The sequence below is a fragment of the Ochotona princeps genome, chromosome 1, assembly GCF_030435755.1.
Source record: "Ochotona princeps isolate mOchPri1 chromosome 1, mOchPri1.hap1, whole genome shotgun sequence".
NCBI classification, from domain to species: Eukaryota; Metazoa; Chordata; class Mammalia; order Lagomorpha; family Ochotonidae; genus Ochotona; species Ochotona princeps.
The window spans coordinates 171123957-171146788 of NC_080832.1; the positions used below are offsets into that span (position 1 = coordinate 171123957).

The 22832-nt window shown below is 41.7% G+C and overlaps 1 protein-coding gene across 1 annotated transcript; it reads left to right on the plus strand.

Annotated features, from left to right (window-relative positions):
* LOC105942622 (zinc finger protein 33B-like) lies at positions 1-17870 on the plus strand. The gene is made up of 5 exons (XM_058668840.1): positions 1-133; positions 3125-3179; positions 10943-11069; positions 11316-11408; positions 14831-17870. Exons 2-5 carry the CDS (start codon positions 3165-3167, stop codon positions 16648-16650), a joined length of 2055 nt encoding a protein of 684 aa, XP_058524823.1. The 5' UTR covers positions 1-133; positions 3125-3164; the 3' UTR covers positions 16651-17870.
* Positions 17871-22832: the final 4962 nt, after the last annotated feature.

A 22832-nucleotide genomic window follows, 5' to 3' on the forward strand; every position in this document is an offset into this window, starting at 1 on the left:
CTCGTCCAGCTTCCGACTGCGCATGTGCTGTCCCGCCCCCTCGCGCCATCTTCCTCCGGGAAATTCCAGATGCTGTGCTGTGCCCACGCTGTTCTGCAGGCTCCGGAGTTGGACTCTGCGTTCTCGAACGCTGGTGAGGATGAAATGGTGTCAGAAGGCCTTGGGGGCCGGTGGGGAGCGGGGTGGCTGTCGCCTAACGTGCCAGCAGAAGCGCCGGGCAGTTCTCTGGCGGGCGGAGTCCGACTTGGCAGCGCCGAGTGGCAAACCCGGGATGAGTCTTTGCAGGTGTTAGGAGAGCCAGCGATCCCCGGTCTCAGACTGCTGTGCGCGTCTGCTTGTGCGGGAGAAAGCCGGACTGCCTGTGTTGGTGGAAGCCGATTCCAGAAGCTCGCGCCCGCGTCTGTGTGCGGTGAGCGAGCGGCGGCGGCGCGGGGGTGGAGTGAGCCCTAGTCCTGCCTCGGTCCTGCTTGGGGCACGCAGTTTCTGTCGTTGTCATTACATCATCGGGGTGGTCCTGAGTGAGGTGGCCGCGTGGACGGCCCTGAGGAACACCTGGAGACTGCCCGAGAAGTAATTTTGCAGGGTGTGCAAGTTGCTTGTGTGGGGCTCGGTCGTGGGGTTCTGTATCCCCTTCTGTTTTTCCAGCGACAGCGGCTTGCGTGTCTGCAGTTGGCGAGGTCAGCTGTGCTTATCTTTCCTTTAGAATCAAGTAGTTCTTAGGGTGTTTGAAGAGTGGGACTTCTTGGATAGGAATCCACTGAAAAGAATAGTCCTTTGTCCTGAGCCCTCCCCGCAGGACTCGGTCGGTCTCTCTGTCTGTCTGTCTGTCTCTCATACACACACACACTTCTGGAAAAATGAAGATCCTGACTTTGAAGATCCTTTGAGAGGTGCTACATCATGTGTGAACTGGCAAATACTGGGTGATATTGGAATCTTCGTCTGAACTTTGAGAGGGAAGATGGTAGTGTGTTAACTGCTTAACAGGAGTCTGGCGAGCTACTGGAGGAGCCAGGACAGTGTGACCTGGATTGAGAAATAGCCTGTCATATCTGGGATTCTGTCTGCATGGCTTCCTTTCTCTGATTACTTCATTCTAATCTAGCTTTTAGACCTGTCTCAGGTGTCACCACATTTGCTAGTCAGCGATGTGGTGATGTTCCCTCAGTTCTGACAATTTTTGGTAGTTCAGAATGACTTTGCCAGGATTTTTCTACTGTTTTTGCAAATTGTTTTTGGTGTGAGAAAAGTAGATTTTTCAGTGGTACAAGATTTATAGGGAGGGAGAGGCAGAAAGAAAGATCTTCTGGCTGCTGATTCCCTCACCAAATGGCTGCAATTGCTGGGGCTGGGCCAAGTCGAAGCTAGGAGCCAGGCACTCCATCCGGGTATCCTGCAGAGGTGGCAAGGGCCCAAGTACTTGAGCTGTCTTCTGCTGCTTTTCCTGGGCACGATAACAGGGAGTTGGCTCAGAAGTGGAGCATCTGGGATTGCATCCGGGCCCTTCTGTGATGTCTGCTTTGCAGGGACACCTAACTAGCTCTGTCTCACCAGCCCTTTCTTTGACTTTCTGACTGCCATTTACAGTTTTCTCAAAATTAATTAAAAATGCACGTTTACTTGTGAGGTAATCTTCAGGAAAAGCAGTCAGTTTATGTTTGCCTAGCATTCTCACCCTGCCTCCCCCGCCCTTCCTGGCAGAACTTAGTGTGGAATTGTATAACAAAAGGTTTATAATACATTTTTTTCCCCTCACTTATTGTCTGGGAAAATCATTCCCACTTGTATGATTTGCTGTTACTGAAAGTCACAACTGTTACAGAAAATTAATGAGCTAATCTTCCTGTATTTTCTGTGGGCAAATTGGAGTGAATCACACCTTTGTGGTAAATTCACTTATTAAAATATCAGTGACAAACAATACAGTAATGACATGTAAGTAAAATTTTTAAGTACAGTCTTGTGATCTCCCAGTTGTTTCTTTGTTTGATTCAAATGGCATTTGTTAGTGCCAGCAACTTTGGCAAACATTCATCTGGTAAATGTGAAACTTCTAGGTGCGAGTTTGAAATTCTGTTCACTGTATTTGGCATGTAAGTCAATCAAACTCCTCCCCCCCTTCTTACCAATGTGTATCAGCATTTGATATACAACAGATCAGCAAAAAGTTTTACTGAGTTAAACAACCATTGTGTTTGTAATTCTGATTCAGTGTTTTAGAGTGAGCTCTCCTGTGTAGGTGGTGCCTGAGATCACAATGAGGGCTTAGTCATCTGGTGCTCTCATTGAGGCTGGTTCCTTGAAGACGGCTTCACTTACAAGTCTGGTGGTTTGTGCTGGCGTTTGGGTAGGCTCTGTTTCTCCAACAGGCAAGCCTAAGGCTTTATCACGAAATAACAGTATCTCAAATAGACAAATACTATCGAAACTGTGTCACCTTTACTAATGTCCTCCAGGTGCAGTCACAAAGCCAAACTGGGGAGGATCTTAGCAAAGGTGTATGAACCAGAAAGTGTGTCATTTGAAGCAATTGCTGGAAAAGTGTGTTACAGTATACACTGTGTCCATTTTTCCTTTGTAATTTTTGGGCAGACAATGTTGAATTTTAATATGGGTACTTTATATGAGATTTTAGTTTTATGAAAGCAATAACATGTTCTAATGGAACCACTAAGTTTGGGTCTTTTGTGATATATCTGTAATAATATGAAAATAGTTAATACTGCCCTACAGCACTCTATAATGTAAATTTCAGTGGCAATGTAATGTTTCTTTCTTGTAGTGTAATTTATTTCAACAACTATCTTTAAATTGTCAAGTTATTTCTTGGTAATGTTAATTTCCCAAACTCAGTAGAATTTTATTTTTTATTAATCTAATGATATCTTGTGTCTGACCTCTACCAGCTAATAAAATTCTGAGTTCTTTCGGTGAAATCTTTCCTGCCTCTTCCCTGGGTGTATGATACTGTTTTCCCCCAGGTGGCTTTTTGAGTGTTGTTTTACTAGCTAATGTGTGCATTATCCTCTATTAATTTATGTCTTGATCTTGTTTTGCACAGTAGAACGTTGGAATAAACTAGGCTATTTTTATCATAGTTTTCTCCACCTATTTTCTCTTCTAGGTTTGATTCTAGAGTCTGCTGCCTGTTTCCAAAGTCAAAGATGAACATGTCTCCAGTAAGTTGTGTATTTCTTCTTCAATTTGTTTTACCTTGTACTTTAGGGACATTATTAGAGTCATATAATTAAAATGGAAAAGCAAAATATAGGTATCAGAGAATGTGTATATAAGAAATTTTTCATGGTCATAACTCTTAAAGCCATTTAAGTTGAGTGCAGATTGGTTTCTGGTCTTTTCTAATACCATAACAAGGTATGTAAGTTTTTGAAAAGATTTTTTTAAGTGTATTTAAAAGGTGAGGAGATCATAAGTCCACAAAGGGGCATGTTCAGGAGTAAGGAGGAGGGGAGGGGAACAGAGGGAGAGGGGGAAGTGTTTTTGCCTTCCATTGTATGTCCATAGGATAAAAGTTCACCTTGCCACATTGCCATAATGTCTTGGAAAGGGGTATGGTTTCATGATACTGCCCAGGTCCCCAGTGAGGGAAAGTACATACTGATGTGAAGTCACTGACTGGTAGGCAGATGGGATTTACCAATAGCAGTGAGAGTGTGGCTACTAGCTTGTGACCCTAGATCAGTTACCTAGCTATCCCATTTTATATCCACTAAGGGATTTGACTCTTATTTTAAGGGTTGCTGAAGGATTTAGATTTATTGTATCCTATTCTGTAGTTGCTTCTTGCTGATTAGGGACATGGGCTTGTCTATCCTGGTTCTGGAACTGTGTCTCATCTAATCTATTCCTCTCATGAGCTGGAGAATTTCCGTTCATTGCCAATGGCTGTATCCCCCACAGGATATTCTGAGATCCTGTTGGCTTCTTTGCACAGGAATCAGTGATGTAGGTCGTCTAGTCATGCAATGTATGCACTGAGGCAGGATCACATATTCATGGGTTCTGGTTCCTAAGGTCAGAGACTGATGCCAAAAGCCATTGTGGAGGCCTCCTCAACAGCAGCTGTAGTGGCTTGAGCTCCAGGACCCCTGCCTTGGCTTCCTCCAGCCCTGGTGCTCAAGAGATTTGGCAGGTACAGCAGCCTGGTCTGGAGGCACCGCAGGCTTCAAAATTCATTTTTATTTTATTGCCTAAATCTCATTTTCTGCTTTAGAGTTTTGGCTGAATTATTACACAGAAATAATACACAAAGTCGAATCAGGAAAATTATGACCTACATACTGCATTTAATCTACTTCTGTATTTGGGTGACCCAAAATTTTACTAGCTATAACTTAGGAAATTACTTATTTTACATTCCTATGAAATTACCACTGGGGTGATTGTTTACTTATTTGTTCACAAAGCAAGGCTTTATATAATTTTTATTTTTCATTTTTTTGACATAATTTAACTGTTTTTCTTATGACTTTGGATTATTGGAGAGTGAAGAATGAACTGTAATCTTTTAATCCTTTTTGCGTTAGGAGTGCGGATTCTTCCCATATTTTTCATAGACTTACTAAGCAACATTTTTTTAAAAAGCAGTCTGTGAGTCCATCACACAGACTGTGGTACTATCTATGAGGATAATCCTTCATTATCTTGCATTTTGTGGGTGTCTCAATATACCGGGGCAGTAGACCAGATTATGTTTTGGTAGCTAATAATTCCAGCCTCTGTGGAGCTTCCATTTTTTAAAAAACAATATTTTATTTTTTAATTTGAAAGGCAGAGTTATAGAGGGAAGGAGAGAGAAAGGTCTTCCATCTATTAGTTCACTTCGCACATGGCTACAAAGTCTGGCGCTGAGCCGACCCAAAGCCAGGAGCCAGTAGCTTCCCATTTGTTTCCCATGTGGCTGTAGGAACCCAAGAACTTGGACCATCCTCTGTCTTCCTGGCCAAAAACAGGGAGCAAAATCAGAAATGGAGCACCTAGGATGCAAATTGGCACCCATATAGGATGCTGGTGCCATAGGTACTACTGCCATAAGACTACTGTGCCATCATGCCTGCCCCAGGCTTATACTTTTAATGTGTGCACCAAATGTCTTTTTCATCTGAGATCAGTGAAATGATATTTATTGAAAAATTGTTGGTCTGGGCCTGACGCAGTGGCCTAGCAGCTAAAGTTCTTAGCTTGCAAGCACCGGGATCCCATATGGGCACTGGTTCTAATCATGGCAGCCCCACTTCTCATCCAGCTCCCTGCTTGTGGCCTGGGAAAGCAGTTAAGGATGGCCAAAGCCTTGGGACCCTGCACCCATGCAGAAGACCTAGAGGAAGCTCCGGACTCCTGGCTCCTGGCTTCGGATCAGCTCAACTGCGGTCAATTGGGGAGTGACTCATTGGATGGAAGATTTTCCTCTTTGTCTCTCCTCTTCTCTGTATGTCTAACTTTTCAACAAAAATAAAATCTTAAAAAGAGAGAAAGAGAAATATTGTTGGTCTGTGTGGTTATGGGAACCAGAGGGCAAGTGTGATCTCATAGTGACGCAAATCACTTTGTCTTTTCCTTGACCAACATTGTGATCTTGCCTGAGTGTTTGGATAGGAGTGGAAGTATATGGTCTTCTCAGAAAAGACAGTACTGAAAATGAGGGAATTGAGGTCACACTTGCTGGAATTCCTCTCCTCTCACATGTATCTTCATATGATACCTAGACACTTTATTTTCATCCTGTGGAAACTCCATGAAGACAGGAACCTGATCATGTACTGCTGTGGCTTCTGATGGACCTAAAAAGACAAGTAATTGGATTCCCCCAAACCTATTGTATAAGGATAGAGCATGCATAAGAGAATCACAAGCATTCCTTTGTGAACAGCAGAAAAACGAGGGCATGAGGAGGCCACCAAATGTGTTGCGTCAGGACAACCTGGCTGCCTTGAAAATATGGAGGCAAATACTGTGGTTCTGAAATGCTTTGAGAGTTTTCTGAATCTCCATAACCTGTATCTGCCCATTTTCTTTTATGCCTGCACAGTGGCTTTTTTCAAGAGCGCAGCATTTTCTAGTAGTAGTTCCAGGCACGATGAGCATTGAGATATACTACTGTCAGTCATTTTCCAGTCTGTTTTTGTAAAGTCTGTAAGGTAATTTAATTTTATATTAATATAAAATACATCTTATATGAAGTCTGTAAGGTACTAGACTTAGTGTTTATATTACAGTTACTGTTATTGAAAGCTATAATCATTTAAGCATATATGAAGAGATCTTCAAAATATTCATATACAATATAAGAAAAAACACTGTGGATTCATTATGTGATTTTTCTCATTCACTGATTTATTGGAACATATTTTCTCAGCGAATACTCACATAAAATTAAAAACTAGGAATAAAATGTGTGCTGAACTTAGCTGATGCATTTCTAGACAAAAAATATACATGGAAAATGAACCTAAAGCTCTGTGCTTCCAGACACCCAGCATGCCTTTGAGTTGAGGTTTGCTGCATATATCCTTGCAGGAGGAAAAGGAGAAACATGCAAAAGCAGGCAGCTCGTTCAAAGTCCAAATTCTTATTTTATCCATGAGAATGTCCAGGTTGCTACAAGATTGCCATGGTTTCCAGCCATGGCCAGACAGTGGTTCTTTGTGTTAGTTGTTCAGCAGTGTTGTGCCATCCTGCAGGCAGAAAGGCCAGACCGACAAAATGGCATTCCTTTAGAAGGAACTAACACTGTTTATTCTCACAACTTTCTGATTGTTCTCTCTCACAGAAAGCTCTATCGTATGCTCGGTAATTCTTTTTTTTTTTTTTTTAAGAAGCTTCCTTTATTTTGGAAGTCTGAATTACAGATAGAGAGAGGATTAGAGATCTTCCTTCTGCTTTTTCACTTCCTGGGTGGCTACAACAGTTGGGGATGGGCCAGGTTGAGGTCAGGGGCCGAGGGCTTCCCCCAGATCTTGCAAATGGATGCTATGGCCCTTATAGTTGTGCTGTCTTATACTGCTTTTCTAGACCAGTAACGAGGAGCTGGATTGGAAGTGGAGAAGGTGGGACACAAACCGGCACCCATATGGGATGCTAATGTAGTATGCAGTGACTTCACCCACTGTGCCACAGTCAGCTCCAGTTTAGTAATTCTAGTAACTCTTGCAAAATAATTGTTTAATTTTGCAAGTCAAACAGTAATAATCTTGGTATTAGATTTTCAGTAGTTGTGATTATGGGCAAAAAATAGACACGTAAAGTAATAAGAAAATTTAGACAATTAAAACCATGTTCTTGATAGGGTACATTTGCTTTCAAAAATTGTATTGGGATTGGCTTTGTGGTGCTGTGGGTTAAGTTGCTGCTTGGAATAAGGGCATCTCATGAGTGCTGGTTCAGGCCCTAGTTGTTCTACCTCTTATCTTAAACTGATAACACACTATACTTGATTTAGCCAAAAGGCTGAGAAGTGATCCATCTCCAATCTTGCTACCTGAGAAGAGTAGTGCAAAATGGCCAAAGTCCTTAAGTCCTGCACCCATGTGTGAGATCTGGATGAAGTTTCAGGCTTCTAGCTTTGGCTTGGCCCAGTCCTGGCCATTGTGGCAATTTGGAAAGTGGATGGAACGTATCTCTTTCTCATTCTCTCCCCGCCTTTCTTTCTTTCCCTCTCCCCTCCTTTCTCTTTTCCTTCTCTTTTTTTTTTCTTTCCCTCCATCGTTTCTTGTAATTTTGCCTTTCAAATAAATACATCTTAATTTTTTCAGTATCATGTAATACATTTTTTTCAATTGTTAGAGTGGTTATAATTTAGACTATACAAACCTTTTTAAGAATCATTTATTTTATTTTTGATGATGTTTACATAGCTGAGAAGGATGTATGCCCATGTGGACCACTGGTCAGGGTGGGGTCAGGATATGGGGGAAAGTGGATGAGACACTGGCTTCCAGTTTTTTTCCTGCATCTGGGGGAAAGGGGAGAGGGGACAAGGCTGTTCCCAGCAGCCTAACCAGATCAGAACCAGAGGATTTGGGATAACCACTGGATGTTATCCTAGGGTACCCAATGTGGAGCATGTTCTGAGGGTACTGCTTAATTGGCTTCAATAATTCTGAGATGCTGTGCTTTTGTTGCTCCAAGATTAAAGAAATTCTTTCAATGTCCATTGGCTGACATAGTCTGTCTCAAAGTCTCCACTCACCCACATACATGCTGTCAAGGCTTGCCTGGGAGAGTTGTCCAGTTTGTTCTGCCCTCTATCCTCTGTCATGGTACTAGATGTCTTCTGCAGGCCCCAGTGAGCTATTATGTTCCCATGTACATCTGGGCATGGTGTTCACTGCCCAGGCGTCAGCAATTGGGGAGGCCCAGTTCTGACACATGTTTTCCATGGTTAGACCACAGATCCTGTGATTTTCCCTGAGGTAAGAATTTTGAGTTCAGGGGTCCAGTTGGGAGGGTCTCCAAACAACCCTGCCTGAGGTGACCTCAGATGTGACTCCTGTGTGTGCCATTGAGTAGGTTGTCCAGCTCATTATGACACCCACATCAGTCTATACACACAGTGGTAGATTCCATCACCTAGTCAGTTATGTCCCCAGCCTCCTTACATATGCAAACCAATGGATACTGTGGTCCATCTCAACCCTGCCCACCACACACTCAACCCTCACACAAGCAGGAACTGCACCCTAGTCTGAACAATCCCTAGTAACCTCCACCAGGCCTGCCTCCAGCTCTAGTTCCTACTCAGCGGCAGTATGTGCAACAGACAGGCCCAGTCTGTCTTTTTCCCATTTGGCTCTGATACACAGAAACAGGTGTTGGAGCCAATCTTAGCCCAACTGATCCCACTGTCCAGACCATGCTTATGCCACTGGGTGCTACCTCCTATCCAGTCAGGCCTACTCCCAGCCCTGGTTGTCATGCTCACAGCTGCAGCCCATCAGAGAGGTGCCCGCAATTTGCCTACTAGGCCCACTTCCAGCCCCAGATCTTGTACTTTCCAGGTTTTACTTGCCAACTGATGCTGTGGCTAAGCCCAACTAGCTTAAACTTACCCTGGCTCACGCATGTTCCGCCAGCAGGTATGGTCACTTAGCCCAGTCTGTCTCTCCCCTCTAACCCAGTTTGCATGCAGGCTAACAGGTGTTGTAGCCCTGCCCAGCCTCGTCTGCCCCAAGTCCCAGCAGGTATGCTGGTGAGTGGAAAGTCAGATCAAATTTACAGAGAAGGCGAGACCAAGAGAAAGACCTTCAATCTACTGCTTCACCCCCAAACTGGCCACAAGGCCGGAGCTGAGCTGATGTCAAACCAGGAGCCAGTGACTTCTGGGTCTCCCACATCGGTTCAGAGTCTGAAGGCTTTGGACCATCCTCTACTGCTTTCCCAGTGTGTTGGATAGGAAATGGAACAGCCAAGATATAAATTGGCACGCACTTGTGAGGTGAGAATTTAGCTACTGAGCCATTGTGTTGTCCCTCCCCCACCTTTTAAGATTTATTTATTTATTTTTTGTTTTGTTTTGTTTTTCACTAGAAAGACAGATACACAGAGAAAGGGAAAGACAGAAAGGTCTTTCAGCCACAGCCCCTGAATGGGCACAACAGGTAGAGTTGAGTTCATCTGAAGCCAGGAGCCTCCCCAGGTCTCCCATGTCGATATAGCATGCAGTAGCTTTGCCTGTTTTCCACTGCTTTCCAGGCCATAGGCAGGGTGCTTGATGGGAAGTGGAGAAGCTAGAATATGAATCAGCCCCTATAGGGAAGCCAGCAATTGTGAGGATTGTTGTGCCTGACCCAATTTTATTATTTTCTTGTGGCTGAATGATACTCTATCGTGTATACCACTAATTGATGGTGATATGGAGACAGGGAGAATGGAGAGACAGGGAGAGTTTTTTAATCCAACTTGCATGGATTAAAGGTACCAGGGCTAGTGATGTGGTGTAGCAGGTATGGGCGCTGATTTGAGTCCAGGTTGCTCCAGTTCTGATCTAGCTCCCTATTAATGTACTGGGAAAGCAATTGACGTAATCTAAGTGCTTGGGCCCCTACTCCCATACTCCCACATGATAGACCTGGAAGAAACTCCTGGCTCCTGGCTTCAGATTTCCTCAGCTCCAGCCTGTGTGGCCAATATGGGGAATGAAGCAACAAGTGGAAAGTCTCTGTCTTTACCTCATTCTCCCTGTAGTTCTGCCTTTCAAATAAATAAATAAATCTCTACCTTTTTTTGGTGTCAGAATCATTTGGGATATGAAGTAGTGGGTGAAGATCTCTGTTTCTCCTTCAGTCTCCCTGTTACCATATCTTTCACATTGTATCATTTTAAAAATGATTTATTTTTTATTTATTTAAAAGTCAGAGTTACAGATTGTGAGAGATGTGGCTGTAGGGATCCAAGCACTAGAATCATCCCCTGCTGCTTTCACAGGCACAGGGAGCTGGATCAGAAGTGGAACAGCCAGAATTGGAACCTGCACCCATATTGGGATGCTGGTGCTGCAGATAGTGGCTCAGCTGTCTATACACTGTAGTGCCATTTCCTAAGTATTTATTTTTAAAAATAATCTGTCTACATCTTTGTTACCCTGATCTACTCTGTATCTCTGAAGTAACTATGTTATTTCAACTGTTTATGTTTTACAAATGGTGAGTTCCTTTTGGGGTCAAGTATTTTTCATCCTGTTCTTTGTAGGAAAAATATGTGTTATTAAGAGAAACTGTGGTCTTGGAATTATGAAGTTAATTGGCAGGCAAAATATTTACATTGTGACTTTTCCTCATACGTTGCACATATAGGGTTGCACATATAGGGTGCAATGTAAGTTGCATCTTATATAAGATGTGTGTAAGATACACACAAAAGAATGCACTTCCATAATTATTTAATGTTTCAGCCTAAGATGCTCAACAAAAATTTCATATTACAGGTGTTTGTGTCATTTGAGGATGTGGCTGTGTTCTTCACCTGGGAGGAGTGGCAGGAGCTGAACAGTGTTCAGAGGACTCTGTACAGGGAAGTGATGCTGGAGACCTATAGCAACTTGATGTGCTTGGGTGAGTGGAAGGCCTCAGTGCCATCCAAGTAAAATGCCTTCTTCCCAATTGAAAAATAAATGAACCCTTGATATTACATAGGTGTTAAGATTACAGTGCACAGAGAATGTCAACATCAACATTCCGTAGTGGGGGAATCATACCAGCCCTTTGATTACACAGCTTCTGAAGATGAACCCCTGCCATTCTTCTGGGGATCTGACTGAACAGTTTTGCATATTGCTCTGTGTTGTTTCCCATTAATAGGTTGCTGCATTTCCAAACCAGAAATCATTTTCAAGTTGGAGCAAGGATTAGAGCCATGGGTTATAGAAGAACCTATAACCCAGAGCCTCCAAGGTCAGTCTGTACATACGGGGCTGGGAGATTGGGATAAGAGCTCACCAGATGTTGTTTGTGTTGGGGTGCTATCAGCAGATTTTCCCAAGTCTCAGTCCTGCTGACAGCTGAGATTATGGGCATCAGACACTGGCATTCTATAGTCTCTGCTTAAGATTCTTACAAATGTATTTTTCTGCTTTGTTGTTATTGGATATTTTCAATCCCTTCTCACCTTTCCTTTATGTTGATTAGATTTGGTTGGCCTCTAAATTTTCAGTTTTTTCCTCTATCTTATACTCTTATTATCCTTCAAGCCTTTATTCACGTTTATTCTTTAAATGCTTGTCAATTGGGAAGATTATAGGCAGTTAGCTTTTTGCAGTTGTAGGGAGAACAGTGAAAGGAAACAGGTGTATCTTCATTTAAAGAGCTTACATTCTGTGGAGAGAGGAAAAGAAATAACAAATGGATTTGGTGGTTAGGTTAGACATACAGAAAGTTTTATCAGAATGAGAGAATGAAAAAGTGCCATGTGTTCTTATATATGGGGTCCTAAAAGAAGGTAATGTTAGAGACATGAATTGCTTACCTCAATACTGAAATGAAAAGTTTTCTAATTCTGAAGCACTATATGTTGGGGAATATAAAATCCAAAAAAAGACAGTATCCTGTCTTTTATTTTTTTTTTAAAAAAAATATTTATTTCAAAGACAGAGAAACAGCAAATCAAACAAAGGAGCTGGTTCACTCTCCAAATGCCGGCAGCTCCCGTGTCGCCATGTACTCCGATCCGAGCGGAAGGACTAGAGTTAAAAAAAAAAAAAAAAATCACACACACATACTGGGGCATTCGTGTAAGAATGCCGTTTATTGGAAACCCAGGCTGTCTTAATTGGAAACCCTGCCTGCCTAGTTCCTCTTGGGGAGTTTTTCCCAGCTCTTTGGCCATTGTATGTCTCACGTGTATCAGGGAGTTTGCAGTTAGGTCAACATGAACCCATCAGTCATGCAGGGGAACATCGTGCCCTGTTGATCGGTCCACAGTTTCTCAAGCTTTCTCAAGCACAACCAGTATGAGAAAAAGCAAGATTAGTGCAGCAGGCATACCTGGTGAGGTTAACCTTGAGGGGCCTGGCCCTGCATCCAAATGATGGCAACATTTATAGCTAAGCCAGGTTGATGCCAGGACCCCAGAACTCTTTAGGTCTAACATATGGTCAGCAGGAATATAAACTTTTTTTTTTTAAAAAAAGATTTTTTATTTTTATTGGAAAGTCAAATATGTAGAAAGGAGGAGAGACAGAGGAAGATCTTGTGTTCAAAGATTCACTCCCCAAGTGGCCTCAATGGCCGTAGCTACGCCAGTCTGAAGCCTGGAGCGAGGAACTTCTTCCAGATCTCCCATGCGGGTGCAGGGTCCCAAGGCTTTGGGCCGTCCTCAACTGCTTTCCCAGGCCACAAGCAGGGAGCTGGATGGAAAGTGGAGCAGCCGGGATTCGAACCGGCTCCCATATGGATCCTGGTGCGTCCAAAGCGAGGACTTTAGCTGCTAGACCATTGCACCAAGCCCGGGATATAAACTCTTAAGCCATTATTTTATGACTTCCAGAGTATGCATTAGCAGGAAGCCAAATTCGAGACAGGATCCAGGACTGAAACCAGACATTCTATAATTGGATCTGAATATCACACGCAGTTACAAAACCTCTGTGGAAATTGTTTGCTTCCTAATTTGGGATTTTATAGAGGTTGAAAAGGACATGAGAAAAGGGATTAGCATTCCAGTACAGCGTTTTGTGCCATCTCCCATATCAGTTCAAGTCCTCACTGCCCTGCTTCTGATCCAGTTATCAGCAAATGGGTCTGAGAAAGCAGCAGATGGCCCAGGTGCTATCACCCATGTGGGAAACTTTGGGTGGAATTTCTGGCTCCTGGCTTTGACCTGTCTCAGACTTTTCATATTATTTGTTTATTTATTTAAGATTTATTTGTTTTCTATTTGAGAGGCAGATTTAAAGAGAGAGAAGGAGAGACAGCGAGAGAAATCTTATGTTTGCTGTTTCAATCATCAAATGGCTGTAATGGCCAGATCAAAGCCAATCTGAAACTAGAAGCCAGAAGCTTCTTCCAGCTTTTCCATGTGGGTGCAGGGGCCCAAGGACTTAAGCCGCCCTCACTGCTTTTCCAGGCTGTAAAGAGAGAGCAGGATTAGAAGTGGAGTAGCTGGGACTTGAACTGGTGCCCCTATGGGATTCTGCCACTGCTAAACCAACTCTAGCCCCTCCAGCTATCTTTTGGGGAGTTAACCTGCAGATGGATGATCTCCATCTGTCTCTCTGCCTTTCAAATAAATAAACCTTTATTAAGTAACATGAGAATAGAGATTCAGAAATGAACCTTATATACCAGAGCATTAGAAATTTTGGTGCCAAATAGGACCCAGCATAAGAGCTTACAAAATGTCATCCTAGCCTTGGGAGGTAGACCAGGGTATTCTGAGTTCAAGGAGCAAGTGAGCCAACAAATTAGTGTCGAAGGACTGGAGTTTGGGAGTAAATTTTGAAGTTGTCTGTGCAATAGGTAACAACAGAAATACAAACATAGAAAATGAACGTTCAAAGCAGGGGATTTTCAGGTAGGAGCATGCACAAGGAAATGAGTGGAGAATGTCAAAACTATTATCTCAAATGGATTCAGAAAGACAGTTTTCAAAGATAGTGGTCTCAACATGGGTTGTAGGACTGACTCCTTTAGACCAGCACAGAGGATGTATTCTGAGTATTAGGCTGTTACTTTTCTGTTTCTCTTATGATGCTGAGAAACAGATGTCAGCTTTCTTTATGTGTAGTCTTAATGTCGTGCGAAGAAGAAGAGATGTTGCATTTGAAAAAATCCCACAAATGGCTACAGTCATTCCCTGGGGAAATAGTGCAGCTTAGATAAACACAGGTGCATAGCATGTTCTTAAACCATGTTTCTAGTTAGGTTACAGACACATGGGTGTTGCCTTCATCTACACATCAGTGATTGTAGAAACCTTGTAGCCTTCCAAGCTGAAAGAAGAACAAAAAGAAGTACAAAACATAATTAGAAGAAAAAATAGAAAAAAGAGAATGGGAAAAGTGACTGATAAAAAGCTGTTTGCTTAATACTAGTGCTAGGCAATAGATCATTATTTTGGCTAAATATTTCCCTGTTAAAAGGGAAATAAAGCAATCAGCAAAAAAAATCCTGATTTCACACTGGAAAATCTGTTAACATAATTTACTATGTTGATTCACCGGGGACAAAAAGTATGTATTGTCACAAATGAATATCATTTATTGCTATTCAAAAATGTTGTTATTGTGATAGGAAAACATTGTTTTGTCTTTATATGAACATTCCAAGAGAAACATTTAGATGCAGTTGATGAATGTAATTTTTTTTTCTCATTTCAGTTATCCGGAAAATGGATGACCTGATTGAGACTCGTCGGGAAACTCAAGATGTGATTTACTGGGAAGTTGTAATGACAAATCGCAGCATGTCTACCAAGGAGAATGCAGATTTAGGAGATACATTTAATGTAAAACACAACCATATGTCAAAACTGATCATGAAGGATGGAAATTATGCAGAAATGGGTCCTGAAGAGTACAGTGCCTATCAGGACAGTCTTTTTGGTGAGCCTGATGATATGTGGGCTGAAGAGAAACATGACGAGCCTCGGAAGCCTTTTCAACTCTACGAGTATAATCGGCATCACAATGTTCACTCTTTGCCACAGACTTTTGAGCAGGATGGACAGAAGAATGCTTTTGATAGCGAGACAATGTTCCTTACACACAAGTCAGACCTATCAGTCCATCAAATGACACACACAGGTGAAAATCCTTATGCATATACTGATTGTGAAAAATCTTTCACTTGTAAACCAAACTTCACCATCCGTCACAGCATTCACCCAGGAGGGAAGTCCTATTGGTGTAATGAATGTGGAAAAAGCTTTTGTCGAAAATCAAACCTCCATCGACATCAGAGAACTCACACAGGGGAAAAAACCAATGAATGCAATATTTGTGAAAAAAGCTTTTACCAGAAATCAGACCTTATCATACATCAGAGAATTCACACAGGGGAAAAGCCCTATGAATGCGGTGAATGTGGAAAAACTTTCTGCCGTAAGTCCAGCCTCAGGACACACCAGAGACTGCACACAGGTGAGAAATTATATGAATGCGAAGAATGTGGGAAGACTTTCTTCTACAAGTCATCTCTGTCACAGCATCAGAGAACTCTGTACGAATGTAAGAAGTGTGGGAAATCATTCTACCACTGGTCTCTGTACTGTAAGCATCAGCAGACTCACACAGGGGGCAAACCCTATAAGTGTAATGAATGCGGAAAAACTTTCTGCAGGAAAGCAAACCTCATGATGCATCAACAGACTCACACTGGAGAGAAACCCTATGAATGCAATGAATGTGGGAAAACATTCTTCCGGAAAACAAGCCTCAGCAGACATCAGCAAACTCATACAGGGGAGAAACCCTTTGAATGTAGTGACTGTGGAAAATCCTTTTATCTGAAATCAAACCTACTAATACATCGCAGAAATCACACAGAAGGAAAAGCTTATCCATGTAATGAATGTGGAAAAGCTTTTTATCAAAAGTCGTATCTGATTATACATCAGAGAAGTCACACAGGAGAAAAACCTTATGGGTGTAGTGAATGTGGTAAAGCCTTTTCCCGGAAGTCAGATCTTGTCAGGCATGAGAAAATTCAAACTGGTGGGAAATCTTACGAGTGTAATGAATGTTCTAAAACCTTTTGCCAGAAGTCAAATCTCAGGATACATCAAAGAATTCACACAGGTGAGAAAATATATGAATGTAAAGAATGTGGAAAAGCCTTTTGCAGGAAGTCACATCTCAACAAGCATCAGAATATTCACAAGAATGGAGCAGGCATTGTGGCGCAGGAGGTTAAGATGCCAGGTGGAGTTCCTACTTCCCATATCAGTGAACTAGTTAAAGTCTCAGATAGTCCACTTCTAATTCCGCTTGCTACTAATACACATGAGAACACGACAGATGATGGTCCAATTAGTTGGGTTCCTGCCCCCCATGTGGAAGACCCAGATGGAGTTCCAGGTTCTTGGATGCAACCAGATCCAGCCCTGGCTGTTGCAGGCATTTGGGGAGTAAACCAGCCAATGGAAGATCTCTCTCTTTCTCTGTCTCTCCCTCTTTCTGTCTCCCTGCCTTTCAAATAAACCTTTTTGAAAAATCAAAATGTAGAAGACAAACTAGGAATACATTGACTGTTGCCAAGTCTTTTCTCGGAAGACTCAGCAGATGTCAGCTGTGCACAGAGGCATGCTGAGTGATATGAACGTGGACAAATTTTTTTTTTTTAATTAGAAGAAATGGAAGAGGAGTCAAAAGAGTGGCCTTATATCATGGAAACTGGCTATATATTCCTCAGTGTCTCCTCTCTTGGACATATATCCTGCATTTTCAGCCTTCCCTTATTATGATTGAAACTATGTAAATGATCTCTGCTGACACAGATTAATTTGGGGGATAATAATAACAATAACCATACTAACATGCACTTGAAATGCCATTTTCATTCTTTGCGAAGTTATGTTTTGGAGATGCTGACTTATGGCTGCATGTCATTTCTCCTGTTTCATTTGTGTACGTCAGCTGTGTGAGCTCAAATGTGGCACATGGCTCCAACCCTGCATGATAAATGTTTTGTTTAGGGAGTGAATCTCTAGTGGCCTTTGTGGTCCAAGTAATCACAGACTTAATTGTAGATGAGCCTGGAGCTGCTTGCACTATTGGAGTCTAAAAGGCAGAGAGAAGCTATGAGCTAAGTGTTATGGCCTGGAGTGCAAACAGTTTTCATGTGATTGATTTTTGTGTCAGCATTTATTTTTTTTCCTTTGTTTCTTACATTCTGGAAGAATTTCTTACGGTCTTCGTTAGCTGAGTACTGACCTGACTGCATTTGTCTAACCTATATGACCTTGCTTTTTTTTTAATTTCACTGAACTATTGGCAGGTATTTGCATATAAACACAATAATGTCACATGTTATAATGGCTCTGTGTCTCTTAATATATTTCTCCTTTAATTTTCTCACTCTGTTCCTTAAAATCTGTGAACTTTTACTCCATGCCCACAAAGCTCTTTGTGGATTCAGTTTGGGCTTGTGGTCAACTTAGATCTCCAAAGATATACTCAGAATGAGTGTTCATTGCAAATGATGTAATCATTGCTCTGTATTTTGGCAAAGATATATACTGTGACTGGCTGCAACCAGCTGGCCCTGTCCTATTCCATCGTGAAAACATTTCTATAAACCACCCTGCCACCTCTACTGCTACCAACTGGATGCAACCCCATTGGTCATGGTCATGTTCCTTGGGCTTCTTTCACATACTGATTGCAAATACCCTACCTGGAATGGTAAGAAAATTACAGAGTTGAGAAATAAATGATTATGTGTGTCTCGTAGAAAAATTAGCCAAAATAATTATGCTTACTTCAGATAGTTATGGCAAAAAATAGAATCTGATCATAAAATACTGAATTATTAAGGTTAGGACCAATTCTGAATGTCTGCTCTCACAAATGTAACTTGGCATATCTAAAGATTTAACCAAGAGAAATATATTGTCTTAGTAGGAGACTCATCTTTCTGTTTGGTTTGAGAGGCACATAGCGTAGAAAGCATGAAGAAAAGAGGCAGAAGTAATACACAGGAAAACTTTCATTATTAGCTTTGCATTAGAAGTAGAATGCATCAAATAGTACTTTCATTCATATTTTTCACTAAAGTAGAAAAACATCATCCAAGAGTTTAGTAAGCACCTGCAGTGCAAAACGTAATTTCAGAACTTTAACAACACGTAAGACCTCCAGTGCCCTGAGTGTGAGTCTCAGAAGCAAAACTGAAAGACTCATCCACAGTGTGACTCCCTCAGAACCACCTCCAGCAAGAAGCCCGCCAGGTCTTTGATAAATCCTTAACCACTCCCAGCAACTCCTGCAAGCAGAAGACTCAAGTCCCATTGGAGAGCAGAAATAGGATTTAAGTCTGTGGCCCAGGCCAAGTTCACAGGGAAGGATGCCAGATCACAACTCCTTCTAGAACTCCACTGTGTCTACAAATGCAAGGAACATCAGGAGAATGGAGGAAACTGTGGGGATAATACAACCCACTATACAGGTAGCCCAAAATGTGGAGAACACATAACTCAGGTCTTGCACATTGTGTACAGATCCTGATCCTTTGTTTTAGCCTACTGCAGAAAAATTTCAGTCACATGGGCAGCTCAGTGTGTGCGCCAGTGTGGTTATATGGGGGCTCACTTGTTACTTAAGTTACTTGCAGCTGCTCATTACTGAGCTGATATCCCTGGTTCCTTGCAACCTCACCTTGTCCAGAACACATGCAGCTTCTATCCAAAACTGGTTTTCTTGAGTTTCTGGACAATTGTAGTTGAATGTGCGGATACTGAATTTGCATACTTGACAGTGAATACCATCCTTTGCCTCTGACCAAGGGCTCAGTTGTCCTTAGTCTGAACAGGCTCAGTGTATACATAGGAGAAGAGTATAGTGTACATTGTACACAGTTTCTGACCAAAACACAACAAGTCTAGGAGGAAGCAGATTACCATGTGACCAATGAAGGCCAACATGATAAAGGTTGGTGTGACTTCCATGGGTTCTTCAGTGTTGGCCTAATCTGTCACTATCCTGAGATTACTGAGTCCAGTAAGAGGGGACGAGTGACCAGAATCTGATGAAGTTCAGGAGACATGCCAAAGGGAATGAAATGAGTCTTGAAGGGTAGATGTTGCCTTTGTTACTCACCTCCAGATCTCATACCAGTAGGAAGGAAGCACAACACTTTCATTTCTTTTCTCCATTTTGCTCCAGTTTGTCTTAGAATATTTCTAGTAGACATTTGGCTAGAAAGGTTCCAGTGAAATTCCTTGGGGGTGAAAAGCTCAGATATCCCAGAACACAGAAGCAGGCAATCACAGTTGCATATGCTGATAAAACTGCATGTTCAGAATGCACATCTGTCAGAAGAGGAGAGCTTCCCAGCCAGATTTTATAGTAAATTGGATGAGGGAGCAGATGGGATTGATAATATTAGGTATATCTAATACCAGCAATTGCTACATTCTGATTATGGAAGTGACCCAATTTTACAAAGAAGTGGAGTTGATCAAATAATTTGGACCAAGTCAAATAAATAGCTGGAAGATATCACAGCCTGTAATCAATACAACCAGACAAGAAATTGCAGAGAATATACAGTTAAGTATTCTGGTTTCCTTTGGTTTGAATATACAATTGGCTCTAAACTTTAGGGCAGTTGAGTACTTGCTGACCCTCCTAGTGAACCTGCTGCATTTGCAGCAATGGTAAATATTAAGGAAGCATGTAAGCCCAGTTTTATGTGGATCCAGAATTATAATTTATTTTTCTTGGTCAACCATAAGGTAGCAAAAATGATAGTCCAATTTTGGGACTTTGCTGTGGACTATGCTTAAATAGCATGTTCTTTTCAACAGCAGAGAATTTAGATCTAAAGACTTGGCATATAGCATATCAGATAGTAGAGATATTTAGGCAATGGAAATTGTTTCTTCCTATGTGCACAAAAGGAGTACAGCATAATATTTAAAACAGTAACAAAGCATTTTTTTCTTTTTTTTAAACATTTTATCATTATTATTTTATGATACAGTTCCATAGGCTCCTGGTATTTCCCTTATCCCAGCCCCAATTCCTTGTTCCCCCTGCCTAGTTCCTCTATTGTTGCAGGGATCGAGCGAGATCACACCAGACATGTGTAAGGCTTACTAAGGAGTCTTTATTAACCAAGCTTGGTGATAATAGATTACAGTAGCAAATCACAAGTCCATACAGCAATCCACCCAATCTTAATCCAACCAATCATAATCCCAAAACAAATAAATGGTCAGCATCCTTAAGCCCATCCATTAAGCTGAGGACCTATGTCCCAGCTTCCCCAGCGATATAAGTTATTCTAAGAGACATGCAACAAATAACCTGGACACACTTACAAACCTGCAGACATTCACCTTTCCCTGGCTTCTCTGCCCACATTCTACTACTGCTTGGCCTCACCCTCCTTGGAACTCCAGATAGTTCACAAAGTAGAAACAACATTATTATAGCCATTACCTCTTCTAAGCAGTACACAGGGACCATGCTCAGGGGATTACCTGTCCTGGGTCAGCCAAGAGTCGAGGTGCTAGCGTAATGGAAGCACCTGGCCAGAAAGAGAGTGAGAGCCCCTGCTTCATAGGCCTTTTAAAGGGGCTTGTGAGGGGAGTGGTTACACGGCAATGCAATACCATCCCCTCTCAGTTGATAGGTGAGTCACAGGTGGGCAAGAGCGAATACCTAAGTGTTGTGGGCTAAGGAGTTGATTAGTGCTCGTTGGGATGGCAGGAACAGGAACTGGGCTTGTAGCTAAAACACCTAGACTAATTGGACTTTCAATATCCTGGCTAATTTAGGATGTAGGGGAAGTGGTTGAGGATGGAATTAACATTACATTGCTGTTAGGACTCACCTTCAGGACAGAGGGTAGAGAACACAGCCAAATTTCATTTGCCCACTGTCAATGGGTGCTGGCTATCACTGGCTGCACTCCATAACACTATGTCATTACTAATATATAGTTCTTCATACACAGTCATATGTCCATCATTGCAGGCATGGACAATGGTAGAGTCCAGAATCCTATTGTCAAGATATAGTAAACAGTTTCACTGTAAGTCCATCTTTGTCTGGAAGTAGAAATGCATACTGCGTTGTATCCTCACATCTGGATGTTAGTCTCCATTTCACAGCTACTGTACATCCCCTTAAATGAAAAGTCATAATACAAAATCAACAATAGAAAGAAAAGTAGAAATTTACAATGCCATGAAGTTAAATAACATGTTACTAGATATGACAGTCTCCTTTACACAGCTACTATACATCTCCTTAAATGAAGAGCCACAAAACAAAATCAACATCAGGAAGAAAAAAGAAATTAACAACACCATGAAGTTAAATAACATGCTACTAAGTGACTAACGTGTCAACTCAATAATTTTGTACTGTATCATTAGCAGGTAGAAAAAAAATTTTCCATTTTGTTATTTCGGTACAATTAATGCATGAGATGCTGAGTTACCTTCTCGATAATGTGTTGAAGATAGAAGCTGCTTTTCCTCATTCTGCTTTGAAATTTAAGAAGGAGCTAAAGTATAAAAAAGAGCATTAGGAATTCCTACCCTTTTAGCTTTCTCTAAGTTCATTCTAAACTGGGAGTTTATAAACACCTGTGAAGGTTCTTAATTTTGATAATGTATTCTTGAACAATGTCTCTCTTGTGTATGTCCTGGCACTTAACTCTGACAGTGTGCCATTGAGTAATGTCTCTTGTGTTTTCTGGATTTCCCATTAGTATATATCAATGATAGTCTAGAACTGCAGTCATAATACAGACTGTGTTTGCTGGCAGACTATTGAAATGTTCTTAAAGAAAAAAAAAGAAATTCTGATGCTGACACACCATTATTAGGTCTTAATTAAATGGAATTTACATTTTTGAAGACTTGCTTATTTTTTTCTATTGAAAAGTCAGAAACTCAGATATACAGAGAGAAATATCTTCCATCTGCTATTTCACTCCCCAAGTAACCGCAGTGGTCAGAACTGAGCTGATCTGAAGCCAGGAGCTTCTTCCAGGTCTCCCATGTGGGTGCAGGGTCCAAAAGCTTTGGGATGTCCTCCACTGCTTTCCTAGGCCACAAGCAGGAAGCTAGATGGGAAGCAGGGCTGCTGAGAGGATCCCAGCATTTGCAAGACAAGGACTTTAGCCACGAGGCCACTGCGCTGGACTCTAAAATTTACATTCAAAAGTTAAAATTTCTTGTTTTTATTTGTGGCACCACTATGTCAATTTACAGGGAAATAAACCTGATGTGATAGGGGAAAAGAAAAGGTCAAAGCTACAACACACAAGACCTGAAGAATATACATCTAATGAACAACTACATTGCACTTTTAGCTGCACTTTTTGCAAATGTTGGCCATGACAGTCCTCAACAAGAGGGATTTCTGTTCAAGCTGCAATGATTTTTCTCACTGTGGATCATTGTTCCCTCTGTGGCAGAGTGTTAAAGCTCCTGCAATGCATTTCAGATGACTGTCTCAAAGTAACTTTGGTTTTACTGACAACTCTTTGTTCAATCCCATGCTAAGAACTGCAGCATTAGTGGATATGCAACAAGGTGGAACATTCCACATGGGGGGAGGGCGGGGGGAGGGGTGGGGTGATTCCCAGTTCCAACGAAACTGTATCACATGATATAATGTAATCAATGAATAATAATAGTAAAAA